Source organism: Thermomyces dupontii, assembly GCF_041956625.1.
Source record: "Thermomyces dupontii strain NRRL 2155 unplaced genomic scaffold VTN31scaffold_1, whole genome shotgun sequence".
Taxonomy (NCBI): domain Eukaryota; kingdom Fungi; phylum Ascomycota; class Eurotiomycetes; order Eurotiales; family Trichocomaceae; genus Thermomyces; species Thermomyces dupontii.
Genome location: NW_027192307.1, coordinates 3477185 through 3496084, shown reverse-complemented (window position 1 = coordinate 3496084; position 18900 = coordinate 3477185). Strand labels below are relative to the sequence as shown.

At 52.7% G+C, this 18900-nt stretch overlaps 7 protein-coding genes across 7 annotated transcripts; 6 read left to right on the top strand and 1 right to left on the bottom strand.

The window, feature by feature from the left end:
* Nucleotides 1-73: 73 nt before the first annotated feature.
* VTN31DRAFT_1307 (uncharacterized protein) lies at nt 74-1263 on the top strand (the record flags this gene model as incomplete). Its single annotated transcript, XM_069401350.1, has 5 exons — nt 74-196; nt 262-310; nt 366-680; nt 741-834; nt 909-1263. 5 exons carry the CDS (start codon nt 74-76, stop codon nt 1261-1263), a joined length of 936 nt encoding a protein of 311 aa, XP_069264163.1.
* Nucleotides 1264-1352: 89 nt separating this feature from the next.
* On the bottom strand, nt 1353-3397 carry VTN31DRAFT_1306 (uncharacterized protein; the record flags this gene model as incomplete). Its single annotated transcript, XM_069401349.1, has 12 exons — nt 1353-1456; nt 1508-1579; nt 1644-2129; nt 2185-2284; nt 2330-2432; nt 2496-2595; nt 2651-2711; nt 2769-2835; nt 2887-2904; nt 2964-3151; nt 3204-3261; nt 3315-3397. 12 exons carry the CDS (start codon nt 3395-3397, stop codon nt 1353-1355), a joined length of 1440 nt encoding a protein of 479 aa, XP_069264162.1.
* A 199-nt stretch (nt 3398-3596) lies between these two features.
* On the top strand, nt 3597-5113 carry VTN31DRAFT_1305 (uncharacterized protein; the record flags this gene model as incomplete). The annotated part of the gene is made up of 3 exons (XM_069401348.1): nt 3597-3916; nt 3977-4392; nt 4455-5113. 3 exons carry the CDS (start codon nt 3597-3599, stop codon nt 5111-5113), a joined length of 1395 nt encoding a protein of 464 aa, XP_069264161.1.
* Nucleotides 5114-5535: 422 nt separating this feature from the next.
* VTN31DRAFT_1304 (uncharacterized protein) lies at nt 5536-6512 on the top strand (the record flags this gene model as incomplete). Its single annotated transcript, XM_069401347.1, has 2 exons — nt 5536-5558; nt 5624-6512. 2 exons carry the CDS (start codon nt 5536-5538, stop codon nt 6510-6512), a joined length of 912 nt encoding a protein of 303 aa, XP_069264160.1.
* Nucleotides 6513-10854: 4342 nt separating this feature from the next.
* On the top strand, nt 10855-12177 carry VTN31DRAFT_1303 (uncharacterized protein; the record flags this gene model as incomplete). The annotated part of the gene is made up of 2 exons (XM_069401346.1): nt 10855-10892; nt 11727-12177. The coding sequence occupies 2 exons, from the start codon at nt 10855-10857 to the stop codon at nt 12175-12177; spliced, it is 489 nt and encodes a 162-aa protein (XP_069264159.1).
* A 3899-nt stretch (nt 12178-16076) lies between these two features.
* On the top strand, nt 16077-17279 carry VTN31DRAFT_1302 (uncharacterized protein; the record flags this gene model as incomplete). The annotated part of the gene is made up of 3 exons (XM_069401345.1): nt 16077-16275; nt 16334-16451; nt 16505-17279. The coding sequence occupies 3 exons, from the start codon at nt 16077-16079 to the stop codon at nt 17277-17279; spliced, it is 1092 nt and encodes a 363-aa protein (XP_069264158.1).
* A 505-nt stretch (nt 17280-17784) lies between these two features.
* Nucleotides 17785-18804, top strand: VTN31DRAFT_1301 (uncharacterized protein; the record flags this gene model as incomplete). The annotated part of the gene is made up of 1 exon (XM_069401344.1): nt 17785-18804. One exon carries the CDS (start codon nt 17785-17787, stop codon nt 18802-18804), a length of 1020 nt encoding a protein of 339 aa, XP_069264157.1.
* Nucleotides 18805-18900: the final 96 nt, after the last annotated feature.

Sequence of the window (18900 nt, the reverse complement as noted above, 5' to 3'; positions counted from 1 at the left end):
AGAGAGGTCTCTACCGACAACTTATTCCCTTCCAATATTTGAACAAGTTTTAGATTTCTGGTATTATATAAACATGTCCGGCCCTGGAGTTGGATTCGAATACCCTCCGCAGGACGTCTCCTGGACCAAGCGGGACGTCCTGCTTTTCGCCAACAGTATCGGCTGTTCTGCCGCGGATGAGCTCCATTTCCTCTATGTACGTCTTCACCCACCACCACAGAAGAAGAAATGACCTTCGATAATTACCTGACCATGCCGTAGGAGCTTCATCCCGACTTTGCCGTGTTCCCTACCTATGCTACTGTCCTACGTACTTCCCCCACCCTTCCATTCTGTACCCAAAACAATATGGCTGATCGCAGCAGCATTCAAAGGCGCCTCCCAAGAAGTAGTTGACTTCTACGCCTCGCAGCGCCAACGTCCCATCCCGGGTGTCCCTGCTTTTGACGCGCGGCGCGTGGTCGACGGCGAACGCAAGATCATCTTCTACAAGCCTCTGCCGACGAGTAGCGACGGGAAGAAGTTTCAGATCCGCAGCCGCGTTCTGGGGGTGTACGATAAGGGTAAGGCATCGGTTGTTGAGATTGAGCAGGCTCTTGTCGATGAAAAGGGGGATGTCTACACGAAGGTTATTGGGAGCTCGTTTTACGTGGGACAGGGAAATTGGGGTGGTCCGAAGGGTACTACTACTATCAACTCCGAAAACGTTGTGGAATGATCGGATTCTTAAGTACGATCAGGTCCCAGCGCGGTGACTTATCCTCCTCCCAAAGACCGCACACCAGATGCTACGTTTGCCATCCAGACGGGGCCGGAGACGGCGCATCTCTACAGGTAAGTACTAAAAAAGCGACGGCCAGCTTGCCCTCTCCATTCCGAGTAATGATATGCTGAATTTGGTGGATCAGGTTGAATGGCGACTATAACCCCCTCCACGCCACCCCTGAACCAGGTCAGAAGATGGGCTTCGGTGGAATTATCGTCCACGGCCTGTTCAGCTGGAACGCCGCCGCCCACGGCATCCTCAAGGCACTAGGCGGCAGCAGACCCGCGAACCTGCGCGAATTCCAGGCGCGTTTCTCTGCGCCGGTGCGTCCGGGGGATCGGCTTGAAACCAAGGTGTGGCGGATGAGTGATGCCTCGACTAAGGACGGCTTCGAAGAGGTAAGGTTTGTGGTGGTGAATGAGCAGGGCAAGGTCGTCTTGAGCAATGGTCGGGCGTTGGTGAGGGTTGTCAAGAAGGAGGGGAAGAGTAAATTGTGAGGTCTACGATGATTGGAGAATGGATCGTGAATAATGGCATGCGATGTGTATGTACATTTCATCCATATAGCAGTACACATACAGTACGGCTAAAAGATGCGGTGTTGAGTACCCGGCGTCCCCAGGGTATTCAACGTTGTCTCCCGACCCCATTTCAGCAGTCTGTATCTCGAGGCGAAGTCGTCGCCGTTGACTGGGAACACGATCAGCGACAGTCTCGAGGATACCTCAATGAAACACTTACTGTAGCCTCCACACAACCTACGCTTCCCGGTGAATTCGGAACGACCATGCATCATCCTCCAATTGTCAAAGACTGGAAAACATATCAGTAACCATCAACAAGCACAAAAGAGTAAGGTGTTCACGGGAAGACGCACTTAACGCAGTCCCCGGCTGCATTTGCATCCAAATCTCCATATCTGGCCGATGGATGATCTCGTTCCAATGCCGCGCGGCCGCGTACCAGTTCATCTGTCTAGCCAGCGAATCAACGCCCGCAGCCCGGTCATAGTTATTCCACCGGACCTGATACAACACCCCCGAGACCGGGTCACGGTTGAGCACCGGGAATGTCAAGCCGGGTTGGATGCAAACGTCCTCGTTGCCGCTGGCGTGCCACGGTTGGTGCAGCCGAGCGAGGGTCTCGGCGTGGAAGGGGTCTTCGTTCTGCAAAATCTCTGCGGCTTTGAATCCGTCGACCAGGATCGTGGCCCCGCCGGAGCCTTCGGTGTGGGACAGCAGATGGAGCAGCTGTAGGCGGGATGGATCGGTGAAGTAGGTGTTGTCGGTGTGGGCGCCGAGCGCTTCCGATGTGTACGCGGTGTCCTTGACGGTCAAGTCGGATGTGAAGTCCCAGAATCCGCCTTATTGTTGGTCAGTCAATTCTGTGCGCTCAGAACGGAGATTCTTAATGCCTACCGTAGTGTGTCAGCCGGATAAAGGCGATCCTCTCTAGGAGCGCTTTCGTAGATTCCGGGTTTACGGGGACGTCCGTGACAGTGCAGAAGCCGTATTTAACCTGCACAGTCAGTCTCAGCTTGACACAAGGGCGGTAATGACGTACAATCTTCTCCAGCCACTCGAGAACGCTTTCTTCCTTGTTCATGACATCGTTGAACGAGACGGCCGGCAGCGATTTGTAGTTGGCCGGCACAGACTCGAAAGGTCTACCGCAACATGCAATGCTTAGTGTCGGACTGAAAATAAAACGAAGGTTTCCGGACGCCTACCTGAGCGAATATCCTCGCCCATTCCATCTCCTTACAACCTCGGGGAAGACATGAGATTTGAGCCAGGTACGCGGGTAGACACCGGTATGACCATCGGACCCTATTTCGAGATTAGAGACACCATGCCCATTGCCGTTCCAATGTGAGCAACTTACAATTGATTGCAATGGTCGATTCTTCGGGTTTGATGTCTTCGACCTCAATGTCCTCCGGGATCTTCACGGTACGTCAGGCATCCATGTCTCATTCGTAACAGAATTGAGAGGAACATACTGAGAATGTGTCTACCGTTCGTTGATGCGTCTCCGGATGAATGCATTGAGAGCACTGACAGTTATCCCTGGCAAGGTCAGCTGGAAAAAAAAAATGCATTTCAGCACACCAGACACACCTCAGCCAGAACAGAGGACTGCCGAGGTCATTCGTCAGCATCAGTGGCCATGCAAGTACCAGGCCTCAGACTCTTACAATCTCTCAATTCCCGGCAGGTCGACTTGTACCCGCCGAGTCCGCAGAAACCACTCCAGCGTCTCATGTTCGTTGGACGACACCTTTCGGGTGGTGTAGAGGCCGGCCTCTTCCTCTTGCGGTTCTTCGCCAGGGCCGGGTCTTCGCTCAGACCCCGAAAGGAGCCTCCGCTGCACGGAAGCACCAATCTAACAATGCCTTAGCCGGAGCAATCTACTCGACTGCGACTGTATCACATACTGCATTGACTCTGCTCCAAAGGGGCCTACTAGTAGCCACTACGCGCGGGGACCTGCAGCTAGGATGACGATCAGCCGAATGTACATCCAAAGGGGTGGTGCAGAGACTCACCATGTACCCCGAGTCGCTTTGCACGCAATTCTCAAGCCTAGTCTGTTCATCCTGAGCACTCGCGATCTTGTTCCTTGCATCATACACCCGAGGAAGAATTTCGAGAATCATTGGCCGAGGGGGGAATTGCATCACGTGATCACAAGGCAAGCAGGTTGCGTTGGCGGAGCTCATCGCGCTACCAGCATCAGTACCAGGTCACCGCAACAGCTCACACTACAAATCCCCTCCATACCTCGTTTTTCCATCTCACTAGATTTCTCCTACTCTTATTATTTCACCATGTCGACACTCGAAGATCTAGATGACCTGGAGCGCGAGAACCAGGGGAAGAAGCAACAGCAACGCGACGGCGACGGCAAGAAGCCGGACAAAGATGGCGATGCCGACATGAAGGATGCGGATGCAGAGAAGAGAGAAGAAGATGATGATATTTTTGACGAGGAGATCCTTCGATCAAGCACAGATGATATCATCAAGCGACGACGGATGCTGGAAAACGAGCTGCGAATAATGAAGAGCGAGTACCAGCGGTTGACGCACGAGCAGAATGCCATGAAGGAGAAGATCAAGGATAATATGGACAAGATTGAAAACAACAGGTGCGTTCGATCCCGTACCGGGAAAGAGAGTTGATTTTTATATTGAGTTCTTTGCCGCAGACAATTACCGTACCTCGTCGGCAACGTCGTCGAACTGCTCGATCTGGATGTCGAGGCGGAGGCGGTGGAAGAAGGCGCAAACATTGACCTCGACGCAACACGGGTCGGGAAATCCGCCGTCATCAAGACATCAACCCGTCAAACCATCTTCCTTCCTCTGATCGGCCTTGTGGAGCCGGAGAAGCTCAAGCCAGGAGACTTGATCGGCGTCAACAAGGACTCGTATCTGATTCTGGATACACTCCCCGCCGAGTATGACAGCCGAGTCAAGGCGATGGAGGTGGATGAGAAACCAACAGAAAAATACTCCGACGTTGGCGGGTTGAACAAGCAGATCGAAGAGCTTGTCGAGGCTGTGGTGTGGCCGATGCAAGAGGCTGAGAAGTTCAAGAAGATTGGCATCAAGGCGCCAAAGGGTGCGTTTTCTAACTTGTTCCACAATCACCGCGAGGATCTGGAGGATCTGACTTGGCATCAGGCGCATTAATGTACGGTCCTCCCGGAACTGGAAAGACACTTCTTGCCCGAGCCTGCGCCGCACAGACGAACGCTACCTTCCTGAAACTTGCCGGGCCGCAGCTAGTGCAGATGTTCATCGGCGACGGTGCGAAGCTGGTGCGTGACTGCTTTGCGCTGGCGAAGGAGAAGGCGCCGTCGATCATCTTCATCGACGAGTTGGACGCTGTCGGAACGAAGCGGTTCGACTCGGAGAAGTCGGGCGACCGAGAGGTGCAGCGGACCATGCTGGAACTGCTCAATCAGCTGGACGGGTTCGCCTCGGATGACCGGATCAAGGTGCTGGCAGCGACGAATCGAGTAGACGTGCTGGACCCAGCGCTGCTGCGGTCCGGGCGTCTGGACCGCAAGATCGAGTTCCCGCTGCCCAACGAGGAGGCGCGGGCACAGATCCTGCAAATCCACTCGCGCAAGATGACAGTCGACGACAGCATCAACTGGGCCGAGCTGGCGCGCAGCACAGACGAGTTTGGCGGCGCCATGCTCAAGGCGGTCTGCGTCGAAGCCGGCATGATTGCCCTCCGCAAGGGCATGAACAAGGTCAACCACGAACACTACGTCGACGCCATTGCCGAGGTGCAGTCCAAGAAGAAGGATACGAATATGGGCATTTACGTGTAATTGATACTAGTAGACTGTTGAATGGTACTATGATGCGATTTCGTGTTTGAGCGTCCCTCTTGACCTCGAGCTCCAAACTGTAGAGGCTGGGTTATGTAATCATCAATGGGAAAATGAGCCAATCAGCACGCATGATCTTATCGACACCAAAGCGATTTACAGTTCTCCGTACGAGTACACGCTGCGCGTCTTCCGCGTCCGAAAGCGACAACACCTTCGGACAGATTGGACAACTTTCATATTCCTGACATTCGCTGGACAGAAATCTTTTGCCGACTTTTTTTTTTACTCGATTTGGCGTGCTGTACGCAGACCTAGACTCCATTGGCACTTCGGCTTCCATTGCTCGGCATAGCGACTCGAGCTTGTTAACCGGGTAAACTACTATTAGTAGACTACTAACTCCTTGTACAATCGAAGTCATGGGAAGATGTCAGAATTACTTGTAAGAGAGCCATGTCTCCTATCTGCTTGTCCCAGGCGAGGTTCTCACACTGATTTCATCGGCAGATACAAAGACTGGGATCCAAGCGAGAACCCACCCATGTATGAGAGTCACGAAGTCAAATTCACCCGCATTGAGCCCGAGAATCTCACCAAGCTTCCCGAACCCGAAGATGGTGAGGTCATATACATAGCCAAGGGCGAATTTGAGGGCAAGGGAACCCACGGAATCATCGAGCGCGTCTCCCCCAAAACCGTGATCAAGACCCCCCTTCCCAACCCGTACAACCCAAGCGAGGAAGTGGACATGCGACTGAATGTGGCGCTCGAGGCGGATATCTATCAGATGATCGGCCCGCATCCACGCGTTCCGAGGGTCCATGGCTTCGATCCAGAGACGTGTTGTCTCACACTTGAGTACCTGCCCAATGGAGACCTGGAGACCTATATCCGGCATCACAACGACACCATCTCCTCCAGACGGCGCTACCGTTGGGTAAGGCAGGCTGCGGAGGCAGTAAGACTCCTCCATGCACTGGGGATCATCCACAGCGATATTACTCCGCGGAACTTCTTGCTGGATGCGCACCTGAACCTGAAGATCGCTGATTTTGCTGGCGCGGTGTCCGTATCCGATTTCGGGTCAGGGTGTCCATCCGGCTACTTTCGACACCCAGATCACGAAGAATATCCAGACTTCGTCATTGATGTCTTCGGTCTCGGCTCGTTGATCTACTTCATTGAGACGGGCCGCTATCCCTTCGAAGATGAGGATGTTGACAGTTCCGAAGCACAAAAACGATTTCGCGACGGCGATTTCCCAGACACTGGCGGCCTTGTCTGCGGAGATATCATTGAAGAATGTTGGGTTTGGACTACCCAGCGTGACTTGGAGCCAACGGACATAACTGCGATATGTAACCTCGTGGATGACACATTACTGTTTCGGATCTAGATGGGTGTCCTCCTCTCGCATCCTATTAACCTTTGAGAGCCGTGGATACTTCCAGTGCAATTCCAGTGCTAAACTCCCTAATGCTGTCAACACAGACGGCTCGGAACCCGACGGCAAGAAGCGGAAAGGCTGAAATGGCTTGTCTAGGCACGACCTGGGAACCTATAAAGGCTAAGAACGTCTTCGACCGCGTCCAGCTCTAGCCATCGTCCTTCTTCGTCTTTCCCATGCATGATCATCTCCAGCAAGATGGTAGTGAGAGGGACCGCAGATCGCCATCAGGATACTTCGGGTTCCTGGTCTTGTCGGGGCTCTTCTAGCCTTCAATGTTCTATTTCGCCATCTTTATACCCACTGTCGATTACTTCTTGGTCATCTGTCAATTTCTTACTCGCCAATTGCAATCCATGCGCTATTTCTGCATTTTCCGACACTTTAAACAGAATAATGTTGGTGGCATCCATCCCACGCTTCACCTCGGTCAAATCACGGGCCGCTGACCGTAGACTACATAGGTGCAGGTGTCAATCATGGTTAGCTTTATATAGTAGTGTTGCCAGAAACCTACTGGTGAACTTACAAATTGAACATCATGTGAATGTCGCGCTTCCGGCCGTCAGTGCGGGCCTTACAGGCAAGAACAATGACTTCCTCCTTCAGAGGTGCCAGGGCTGCGGCCTCGAAACCGTTCGCTTCAGTCTGGCCTGGTTCCAGGCGCCGACTTTCTTCTGTCGAAGAGGTCAGTACTGTTTATTTGATTCTTTTTTTTTTTTTTTTCGTAGAACAAAGGAGAAAACTGACAAGATGAGGATCCTTTGACCAGACACCGTAAGGAATGACAAACTTCTCCACGTGGATGTTCACGAACCCGGCCTCCTTGAACCACTGCTCCAACTTGGGCCCGGGACGCACTTCGTAGCCAGCCGCCTCGAACGCCCCGTAGATTTCGTCGTAGTACTGTTGGAGCGCGGTGCCGTTGAGACTGCCGTCTGGAGAGATGGGATAGCCGTCCCAGTCCTGGAATTCAACCCAGCCGCCGGGCTTTACTGATCTGTTATTTTTTTCGTTAGAGTCAAAGAAAACGAAGAAGTTTTGTTGGCTTACCGATAGCACTGCTTGATCAGCTTCCAAAGTCCTTGATCGAGATGGCCAGAAATCACGCGTGGATAAAGTCAAATGGGTCATTTTCATACGCCCACTCCGACTCGATGTCGTCCACCAGGAACTTCACGTTCGGAGGAACCCTGCGAATTCCCGTCAGTCGAACTACTTGGCTGCGAACTTTGAGCCCAGACTGACAAAGTCGGCTGGACCGGGCTCAAATCACAACCGATTATCTAGCACAAACAAGATCCCGTCTCAGCATTCTGTCCATCTGGGGTCCCTCCTCTTAGTATTCCCTACCTCGGCCTCGGGGTACTCGGGGTGTTGGTCCGCTTCATTGAGTCAGCATCCGAATCTTGCATTCTCCAAACCCAGCAACCAAACTTACCGAAATCAATTGCCTAGATCCCTGTCCCAGTCCCCAGGTCAATCACCCGCTGCGGGTTCTTGATCGGCGCCAGACACAGCTTCCAGTGCAACAGCTGGAGAAATATCTCGTGCGCCATGTCCAGGCGGTCGCATCAGCGAACTATGTCAGTTGCTCCTCTGTGGCCAGAGATCCTGGCTCAGTATTAATCCTCTGCCGCAAGTGGATCAGCATCAGGATCTTCGCTTTTGGTTCTTCGACAGTGTTGCTGCACCTGTGCCAAAACGGTAGGAGGCGGCCTCGTTTGGTGCGCATGGTGACAAGGGTGTTTTTCCCGAGATTGAGCACTCAACGGTTCTTCCATCATTACTACAGCACAGTACTTGCTCCGGACGTTGACTTAGCTTTTGTACTCGAAGTATACTCGAAGTACATGCTACGCCAGTACGCCAGGGAACAGAGTCGAGGTTGGCCCGGATTGGTCTGTCTAACGTATATAGGTACGCAGCACGCGCCCCTGTATTGTTGTTGAATTATGGCAGGTTATGTAGCATGTCGAAGTTTAAGAGGAGTTGGATGCCGACGGTAAGGCTATCGTCAATTCTCACTGAGTCTACTTACCCATCCACCATGTGGGTGGGAGTGACCTCAATTTATGTACATCATCTGACAAACGAAATGCAAGAGACAAAGGATTGACAAACAACAGAGTGAGAAAGGTACTCAAAGAGTGACTGCGATTCATCAGATAATCAACAATTGTCTCCTGCAGTCTTCCGTACCTGTCTTTGTATCTGCCAATCAGCGCGCCCCGCCGGTCCGAGTCTTGGAGCCGGGCCAAGCCACAAAAAAAAAAAAAAAGGTCTGAAGACTGAAGGAAAGATTGGAATGCAGACATATATGACATGTAAACAAGGCCGAGTTACGATTAGAGAGTAACAGTAAGTTCACCACTCTTCAGAATACCTATTCTTACTTGCAACATTGGGGCACAATTACTTACCTACCTCGCTAGACGTTTCGGAGCCTTTTTACGCTGTGATAGGTGCCGCCTGACCGTTGAAAGCCTCAACGATGACAAATTTTACATCGCCAACTCTGGCGCTGGAGACTGTATTCCGGGGGTTCATTGATGGTACCATACGAAAACTGCCGCCCTACCTACGGAGAATCAACGTTCGAGTTATTCGGGCCACGAGCGCATTCATGGCTTCAAGCTTCAGAGCCTTGTGACTCCCGATGGTCTGATCTCTTCGATGTCTGGTCCATTACTCGGCAGCCGAGGTGACTGGATCATTTGGCGGCAAAGCCACATAGAAGACGAGATCCGAAGGATTTTCGAAGAGGCGGGGTTCTCAGAAGAGAATCGGCTGTTTTCATAGGCGATCCTGCGTACGGCAGGTCATCTGTAATCATGTCCACGTTCAGACGTCCGCCCCGTGGGCAGTTGACCCGGAACAGGAGCATTTCAACAAGCAAATGTCGGAGCGCAGGATCTCGGTTGAACATGCGTTCGGCCTGGTCAAGCAGACCTGGGGAAGACACTGGGTTAGCATCACAACTCGAATGGGGTCCTCGCCAGTGGCGGCTATATATTTGGTATCCGCTTTGCTGACCAACATCAAGACTTGCGTGTGTGGACGAAATCAAATTGCTGACCGGTTCCACTGCCGGCCTCTGCTTGTGAGAGACCATCTTGCTGGAGCCGAGAATATACATGAAATTGATAATGAGTGGGAAGAACTACAATTTGACAGTGCGGATTCTGAGGGGTCTTCGGCTGTCGAAAATGGTGACGTGTGATCAAGTGGTACTTGAACGCGACTAAGAACCGGAGTTCTGGCGTTGCTGCTGTAGAAGTAAACCTACCAGCTGCCCAAACTCGTCTCCATACGCGCCAATCTCGCGTCGACTGATTGCTGTCGCTCATCGTTTTGTCTCGCTATCTCGTTCAACCTGGTTTCCAGGTTGGTTTGCCGTTCGTCGATTCGTTGCACCCAATCTGGGGGCACGGTAGATGGTGACCCTCCAGGCTGACTTGTCACCCGTGCCAACTTGTCAACCATACCGTCGAGAGCTTCTCTCATACCGTCGGTGAGGTTGTTCACCGTGCGGTTAATAACCACTTCCTGAAGGCGGCGTCGTCGTTTTGCAGCGGGCTCTGGAAATTTCTCTCGACGGCCGGAGGCAGGGTCGGCATCGCCATTTTGGATGTTCAATTGAAGGCCCTCTCTCTCGGCCATTCGATACATCAAATTTTTCTGAATTCAGTCGGCAGTTTGCTTGTCTTTCTCGGCGGCCGCTTTCGCTTCTGCCCCCTTAGACTTCTTGCGGTCAACGGCATCGACTATCTCGACCTATTCCTACCTATTCGTCAAGAGCATGGGCAAGCTGGGGTTCAGTAATTCCTCGCCACTGGCCCGCTGGATCTTCTTCTTTTTTTTTTTTTTTTTCTTTATTCACATTGCGCGCAAGAGCTTTCTGGGAATGGTTGAGTTCTTGATCAAATTGCTCCCTGAACCACTCGCCCAGTTCCTCTCAGAACTTGCTTCATGGACCTCGATATTTGTCCGATGATTGATTGCCCACCTAACCACCGCTAACTGCTCGTCCTGGGACAACCTCTGCCGCTGGCCAGATGGAATCCATGGTCCCCCAGTTCGAACGCAGGGCGAGAACCAATGCGGGTCTGCTGCTGTCACGCCCGGCCTAGTACTCGATTCTCCAGCGTTCGGTGGAGAAATTGACTACACTCAGTTGACCTCGGATAAATTTGACACGCCAATTGTCCAAAGGAAAGCTGGCATGCAGACGGGACCCCAGCACTCTCCTTCCTCCTCTTCTTCGACAAGCGCGTCAATGACAGCGTCAATGGGCAATTTCTCCTTGCTTTGGAAGTCACCAGGAACGTGAGGGTCCATTCCTTGGAGCTACAGACGGCGTTACCAAGGTGATCGCGCTGCGGTCGACAACCGGTCTTCGCAACCACCCTCGCTCAACGTTGAGGATTGTGTCCTCAACTATCCTGCTGCCTATGGGGAGAACACTGTCCGCAGCCCCTGAGTGATCGCGCTACGGTCGACAATGGAATTTTCGTAACAGGCTTTGCTCAGGCTAAAGCCAGCGACGGTATCACCGAATGAATCCGTCGAGTTCGAGAACCAACCTCTGCTACTGTGTTTTTGAAATGCACCACTTTGCTATCAACGACACTGGTGAGAGTGACTCATGCATATTACGCCCCGATGTTATCGGACAGAACTCGAAGATGAGGATGTTGACAGTTTTATATTTCTGTGTTTTAATTGGTCGTGAATGTTCAAAGAAGGAGGACGAGGATAGGTGGTATCGGATGTATGATTAGACTGTACTGTACTCTAGAGCAGGCCTCAATAATACGGACATAATAAATCCATACTATCTTTTTGGGTAGAACAAATTTTTCTCCTCACACTCCGCTCACCTAACTAACTCATCGTCACCATGAAGGTATCATAATCATCAATCAAGAGCGGATTAAAAAAGACAAAATATTAACCTCAGACAGATCGTCGACCCCCAATCCGCCACTCTCACCAACGCCGAAGTCCTCGCCTTCTTTACCGCAAACCCACCCCGCCGCCCGCCAAACCCCCCTCCGAACGCGCGCAACTGGGCACCAAAACCCGATCTACGAGATCATAATACTGTGGTTAAAGAAGTATCCCCCTTTCCCCGGCAGAGCCAAGTCTAACGCGACGCAGTTTCGAACGCGCCGTGGACCCTGGTCTCGTCAAAGTCAACCCATTGAGCGAGCGCCTGGTGACGGTGGACGTCAAGGTCCAGATCGTCGAGGTACCGCGACAGGTGTGCATGACCAAGGACAACGTCACGGTAAACCTGAGCTCGGTCATCTACTACTCGGTGGTCTCGCCGCACAAGGCGGCCTTCGGTGTCGCGAATGTGCGCCAGGCGCTGATTGAGCGCACGCAGACCACCCTGCGACATGTCGTCGGCGCGCGCGTCCTGCAGGACGTCATTGAGCGCCGCGAGGAAGTCGCACAGTCGATCAGTGAGATAATTGAGGACGTGGCCACCTCCTGGGGCGTCCAGGTTGAGTCGATCCTGATCAAGGATATCATCTTGACAGATGTCCATAGTTCCCAAGAAATTGGCGGAGCCAATCGAGGCTGGAGCTCGAGGGCAATTACCTAACCCCAGACCACAAGGGCGAAGGTGATGTTAAGAACTTATCTAGGCACGGTATTCTATAGACCGTCTATCTAGAGCAGGCTATACGCAGGACAGTATTACAGAACATCAAGGAAGAGAAGGAACAGAGTACGGAGTAAAGGAGAGGGCGAAAACTTCTAAATACCTCGAATCACTCAGAGTGGTCATGTGACCAGACTAAGCCCTAGCCCTGCTCGCAGCCTGAGGCAGAAACTTGTGCAGGCTCTTCAATAACAGGTGGTTCTTGAATTTGAGGGCGCTGAAGCGCCTGAACAAGAAACGCCGTGAGATTCATGGAAACATCATACCACGCCGAGGATCGTGCCGGGGAAACTGGCGCCATGCCCGATCTGCCCGATTTGCTATGGCCAAAAAAAGTTGTTGCAATGACGAGGACGTTCAACGAAAACTGAAGATCTGGAAATACAGCTAGCCGATAGGTAAAGACAAACAGCTAAAGGAAGAGACAGAGCGAGAAGAGGAAAAAAAAAAAACTCGGCCCACAACGTTTGAAGAGCTGTTGTTACAAGTTGCCCATGAACTGTTGTCGCGGCCGTTAGGCCTACTGGTTCGCACGCGGCGAGAAACTTTGCCCGCAAGAACTTTGCCATCGGTCAGACTTCCCAAAGGAGATGGCCAAAATCCTCAATGAGATGTGCAGATTTCTCAAGGCGGCGGGCAAAGCCGCGCCTCGGCTGTTCCATTCCGTCACTCGCCTCGAGGGGCTTTGCAAAGACGTTGTTGCCCAGCCGTGACGCAGCGAGGATGATCTTGATAGGTACGAGGATATGGCGCTGCTAAAACCGGTCGCCAACATTATTCATGAATTGTCTAAGCTCCCAGACGCCAGGTGCAATTTCGGCTGCCTGACGACGTTTGGTCCCAGAAATACTACGCCGGAGCCTTGGAGAAGGAAGAGGGGGCAAGTGATGATCAGTCAGGCACCCGGCTCCGGCCAGATTGGTATTGCTTCAACCGAACGGATGACAATGCTGAATGCCTGCTGACAACGGCCGAGCTCAAGCCGCCACATAGGTTCAGCTCGACGTTCAGTGTCTCCGAGCCAGGCTCTGAGATATGAGTTTTGTGGAAGAGGTCAAGAAAGACACGAAACCGGTGAGGATGGAAACACGAAGAGCACCGCAAAATCTAGGACCAGGGCGACCCAGGCCTAGGAATCCAACGCCATGATCGAGGAGAGTTGGAGTTCTGTGACATTTCGAATGGCTTCGCCTATGTGGATTTTCACCTGCCAGAGAACGAATCTTGAAAGCTGGACTGTTTCATCGGCGAGCCGAATGTGGACGTTAATCAAGGAGGCGCCAAGCTTGAGGTCGAGAAGACGTCGATGGCGCGAGTCCTCTGGTTGTGCCTGATGTGCTGTCCATCCACAGTCCGAGATCAGATGTAGCGGAATGAGGCAAAGAAATGTCTTCGGACTTGGGGGGGAACATCTTGATGACATGTAGGCGAAGATCTCTGATGCGGACCCGCCACGAACGTCTTCTGGTTCGGACCATCAGAGCTCGGACCGAATACCTGCCATCATCGCCTCCATTGGAGCGCGTCGCGGAGGGCCATCGCATTACTACATACCCGGTCCATGACGAACCGCTGCCGCCCCACGCCGACAGTTCTATGACTCGGACGATGTCCCGGCAGCGCAGAGCCGAGAGCGCGGATTCAGCCAAGTGCCGTCGTCACCAAGCCAACGGGCATCATTGACGCGTTCGACGCGCGCGTCCACCCGCGAACAACGCGGTCAGGGCCATCAGCATGCGAACCGCTTTTGCACCCAGCGATGCCTTCTCGGGTTGCAACAAGGTGGTCGTTTGGACGACGCGTGCCCCAATGTTGGCCTCCATCGGCAAGTGAATTCACCCGTCCACGGAACTGGAACACTACAACAAGTACGACTCCGTAATGATAGTAATTTACTACTAGTACCGTTCGGACACTTTCGCAGTATGAATGTGTATGTAGTGCATCCCTTCTGAGAATTTTACTGTGATGGACTTTTCTTCGAAACCACTGGAGCCGAATCAACACAATTTAACCCACAAATCCATTGCCATTTCAGTTCTCTAGAAGTAACTACAGGGTATGTTTCCTCAAAGTCATTGAATTTTGCCCCGAATGGAAGAACTTGTACGATATGCCGTCTGAGAATCCACGGAAATGTAGCACCTGAGATCCAATCATGCTTCGTTGTGATCGCTATTCTTCGGATTCGGTGATTCCGGTTAAAGGTTACCTTCAGTAGCTCTTGCACTGTTGCGTTGGGAGTAGTTTGTTAGTTAGTAGGCCTAGTCTATGTAACTAGTGGTCAATTGGTAAATTCGCCCATCACGACTCCCCGAAGCTCACGTTTGAGAGACGCTCTTCGAACTGTGGCACGTGCAACACCCACAAGCTGGGCAAGCACACAGCAAAAGCGACCATCATGTTCAATAATTTCACTGCCACATGGGCGCACAACAAGGCTTAGAAGGGCAATGTCGTGGAATGCTTCTGGAAAAGGTACGGACGTCAGCGGTCAGCCAAGGTTGCCGGGTGAACAGAAGCCTTGGCTTGTGGGTTGCTACGACCACTACCTAACTCTTTTCTAGCGTCTTTGAAGTAGTTACGAAGGTCAAACCACTTTCAGCAGATCGGAACTGCAGTGCCAGGTCAAAACTAAAGGAGATTATTAATTAACTAGCGAGACGGAGAGAGTGTCGAAGGGGCAGTGCTTCACGACTTATTAAACCCAAAGGAGTTGAAAGGTTAACTTTGACCTCCCCAGCCCTGCCAGCAATCAGCATGCATCCCCGTGCATGATGCATCGCGCTTTGAGCCTTCTGACAGGTGGGATTTGGTGTTGATTCGTCGATCTTGATCTCGCATGGATTTTCCGGCTTTGAGGATGGCTTTGGCATGAGACATGGGTTACAGTATCACGCTTCTCTTGCGAGTTGTGCCCGACGAGCACGAGGATAATGTTGTTCCTATCAGAGGGGCGAACTCTATTCACAAGGGGCTTGGGTTCAAGCAGCTAACTTACTTTACCTACAGCATACTCGTACTCGTCCAGACTATATCATTACTGGATTGAGAAGTAAGTACATGTACCAAGGGAGCGAACAGTCATCTTGCAGTGCTCATCAAATCAGTCTCAATCAAGCCATACAGTACCTATGAGGATCCATTGCGAGTCAGTGACTCAGTTCCCAACTCTTTAGCCAAACTTTGATCATGTTGAATAACTACTTATCGACACCGGAAAAACTTCCGAACCTCGCCCTGAATCATACACTCAATCATTGACTCGATTTGTTCACTCTCCAAGTGCGAGTAGCCTACAACTCTGTGCTCTCCATGTACGGAGTATTACTATTCTCCGTACCGTGCTGCGGGGTGAAGCCAGTTGTCCAATGACAAAATTTCCAGCGCACTGGGTCTTGGCAACTTTCCGAGCTAGTGCAGATGTGACTAACCTGATCCAGGAAAGTGTACGGAGTAGACTCAGTCACATGACGTTCCTTACTCATGAAGGAAGTTGGATCGTATTTTGATCCAATCAGATGCATGATCAATGGCTTGGCGAATCAACTAACGTGGTACCACACTACTTAGCACTATGGACCCGATAGGGAAGGATGGGAGGGTTCCCCGCAAGAAGTGATGATGCTGGATTGGACTTGGTTCAGACTTCAGAGCTGTCTGTTAGAGCCTTAGAGGCGGTGCTTCGATGGTTATTTAAGCTTTGATGGCCGCCCTCGTAGTCCGTTTCATTCATCCCACAGCAGAGATAGAGTTCGCAAACATCCTATCTCCACTAAAGAATTCGACTGTCATCAATAGGGGCTGCTAAACGTTCAAAACCAAAACAACAACCCATCATGTCCACTTCGTCTGACCCCGTCAAGACCACTCCCCCCAGCACCAACGGCAAGGCGCCCGCTCGCGATCCGTCGCAGATCCATGATCGCGTCGTCCAGGTGCAGCCTGCGCGCATCGAGGACCTGCAGCCGCGGTACGCGCAAAGGATCCAGCATACGGAGGACAACCCCGAGGCGCACGGATGGTACGCGTCGCTGAGTGAGTATTCCGTGGTCTTGACTGGAGTAGTCAAATCTTAACACTGAGAACTTTCTAGTCCATGGTCTGGGCGAAGTCATTGGCTTCTTCGGAGCCATTCCGTGCATCTTTTGCTGCCCGAACCCCTTCAAGCCCGTTCCACAGGGTGAAGTTGGTCTGATCCAGCGATTTGGCCGGTATGTTGAAATATGGAGAAGAAGGTGGCAGAGCCAAGTCTAACGCGACGCAGTTTCGAACGCGCCGTGGACCCTGGTCTCGTCAAAGTCAACCCATTGAGCGAGCGCCTGGTGACGGTGGACGTCAAGGTCCAGATCGTCGAGGTACCGCGACAGGTGTGCATGACCAAGGACAACGTCACGGTAAACCTGAGCTCGGTCATCTACTACTCGGTGGTCTCGCCGCACAAGGCGGCCTTCGGTGTCGCGAATGTGCGCCAGGCGCTGATTGAGCGCACGCAGACCACCCTGCGACATGTCGTCGGCGCGCGCGTCCTGCAGGACGTCATTGAGCGCCGCGAGGAAGTCGCACAGTCGATCAGTGAGATAATTGAGGACGTGGCCACCTCCTGGGGCGTCCAGGTTGAGTCGATCCTGATCAAGGATATCATCTTCAGCGACGACCTGCAGGAGTCGCTCTCCATGGCCGCGCAGTCCAAGCGTATCGGAGAGAGCAAGGTCATCGCGGCGCGCGCCGAGGTCGAGTCCGCCAAGCTCATGCGCCAGGCTGCCGACATCCTGTCCTCGGCACCGGCCATGCAGATCCGGTACCTCGAGGCCATGCAGGCGATGGCCAAGACCGCCAACAGCAAGGTTATCTTCCTGCCCGCCGTCAACCAGACTGTTCAGCAGCAGCTTGCCACGGCGGATGCGGCGGGCGAGGGGCCCAGCCGGTATCAGAACCCGGCCGTGGTTTTCGACACGAACACTAATCCCAACAACAACCCCAATGAATCGGACACGGGGTTCCAGCGCGCGATCAACGCACGTGTCGTGGAGGATATCTAATTGACGAGCAGTCGTTCATGTTGACTTGTTTACTTTTTTTGCGATACCCCGGGTTAAGGTTGGATCTGGTTTATCTGGGACTAATACCATGTGTTGATACGCATGTTTGTGATACACGAATTTCCTACAGTAATGCCGTTTATTTTTATTTCAGTTGTACCTAGCATCATGATCAGTGAGACTCGACTGGGATTCGATCAAATCTAAGCAGTTCTTATGAACAACGAGTCTTACATAATGTAATTTGTACCCAAAACATGCACATGCGCCATTCAACTCGACGCTCCCCGACTTTGTCACAATTTCAGAACCGTCAATGACGCTGAAGCTCGGGTTATGTAATAGATACCGGCCCTCCTATGCCCCATCTATCTGATTGGCCAATCGGAGATCTCCATGCAAACAAGCCAAACCTTTGGAACAGACGAGCCAAACCTGCAATAATGAGCTGTATCAACAGCTGAGTTGAGCTTGGATCAGAAATACGGAAAAAAAATCCTCCGTCATGGCCCTGGAATCCTCGCAGTCTGAACAAGGGGCCGCCGCCCCTGCCCAATCGCAGCTGGACCCTTCCTTGCAGCAGTTCGCCGACCCGTCATTCGACCCCGTTGACTACCTGAACGAGTCCCTCCCGCCGCTGACCCTGGCTTCGTCCCAGCCTCATGCCTCGCGGACGCCTGGCGCGGTGTCTCTGGCCGATCTGTCGTCTCGAAGCCAAAGTCTGCTGTCGCAGCTCAATACGCAGCATGTTCGACTATCGACGATTTTGACTCAATTGACGGACGAGATCCTACGGAGCAGCGGACGCCTTGCATATGAAGTGGAAGTACTACGAGGCAATACGATTAGCCTGGCCGATACGCTGACGGAGCGTTTGCACGATGATATCGCCAAATTGGTTCCTCAGGTTATCGCTGTGGAAGGGGATACTACTGAGAAGAAGGACGAGACAGATCAGAAGCCCGCAAAGCCGGCCAGTGAGCCAGAATACATTGCGAAGCTGCGAACGCTGAACCGCGTTCGTGCGCGGTTGGAGGAGGTTGTGCGCGTGTTTGGCGACGCGATGGCATGGCCGCTGGCTCCGTCGGAGCTGACGGTGACGTCGTCATTCATCTCCGTCTCGGGCCCGGAACCCGGCTCGGAGGGTCAGAGTCAGGAAGAGAAGGGGCAGGAGGTCGCAAAGAAGCTGCGAGCCGAGATTGCGGAGCTCTTGGACAGCGGCGGTGGTGGGGAGGCGGGAGTGGCGGCCGCCGAGCAGCGAATCAAGGCGCTCCGGGAACTCGCCGTTGTATGGAAGGATACGGTCGAGGAGAAGCCGCGCAATAAGTTTCTGGACAGTCTGGCGAAGATGGTGGAGGACCGCCGGAGGGCGCTGGAAAGCCGGCGGTCGGTGGATCTGTCAGCCAAGGCTACGAGTTCCCGGGACCGGCCAGCGGAAGAGCGGACGAGTGATGATGGTGCCAGACCGGCAGGCGGCCTTTTTCGCAATCTACAGCGCATACGCGAGGAGATTTATCTCGAATAATCCTCAGATTCCAGAGCATGACCTCTTGGGCTCTTGTTCGTTTCAGACTTTTAAGAGTGTGGCTTACGTAAGGCATTCAATTGTCAAGTTGTCGAC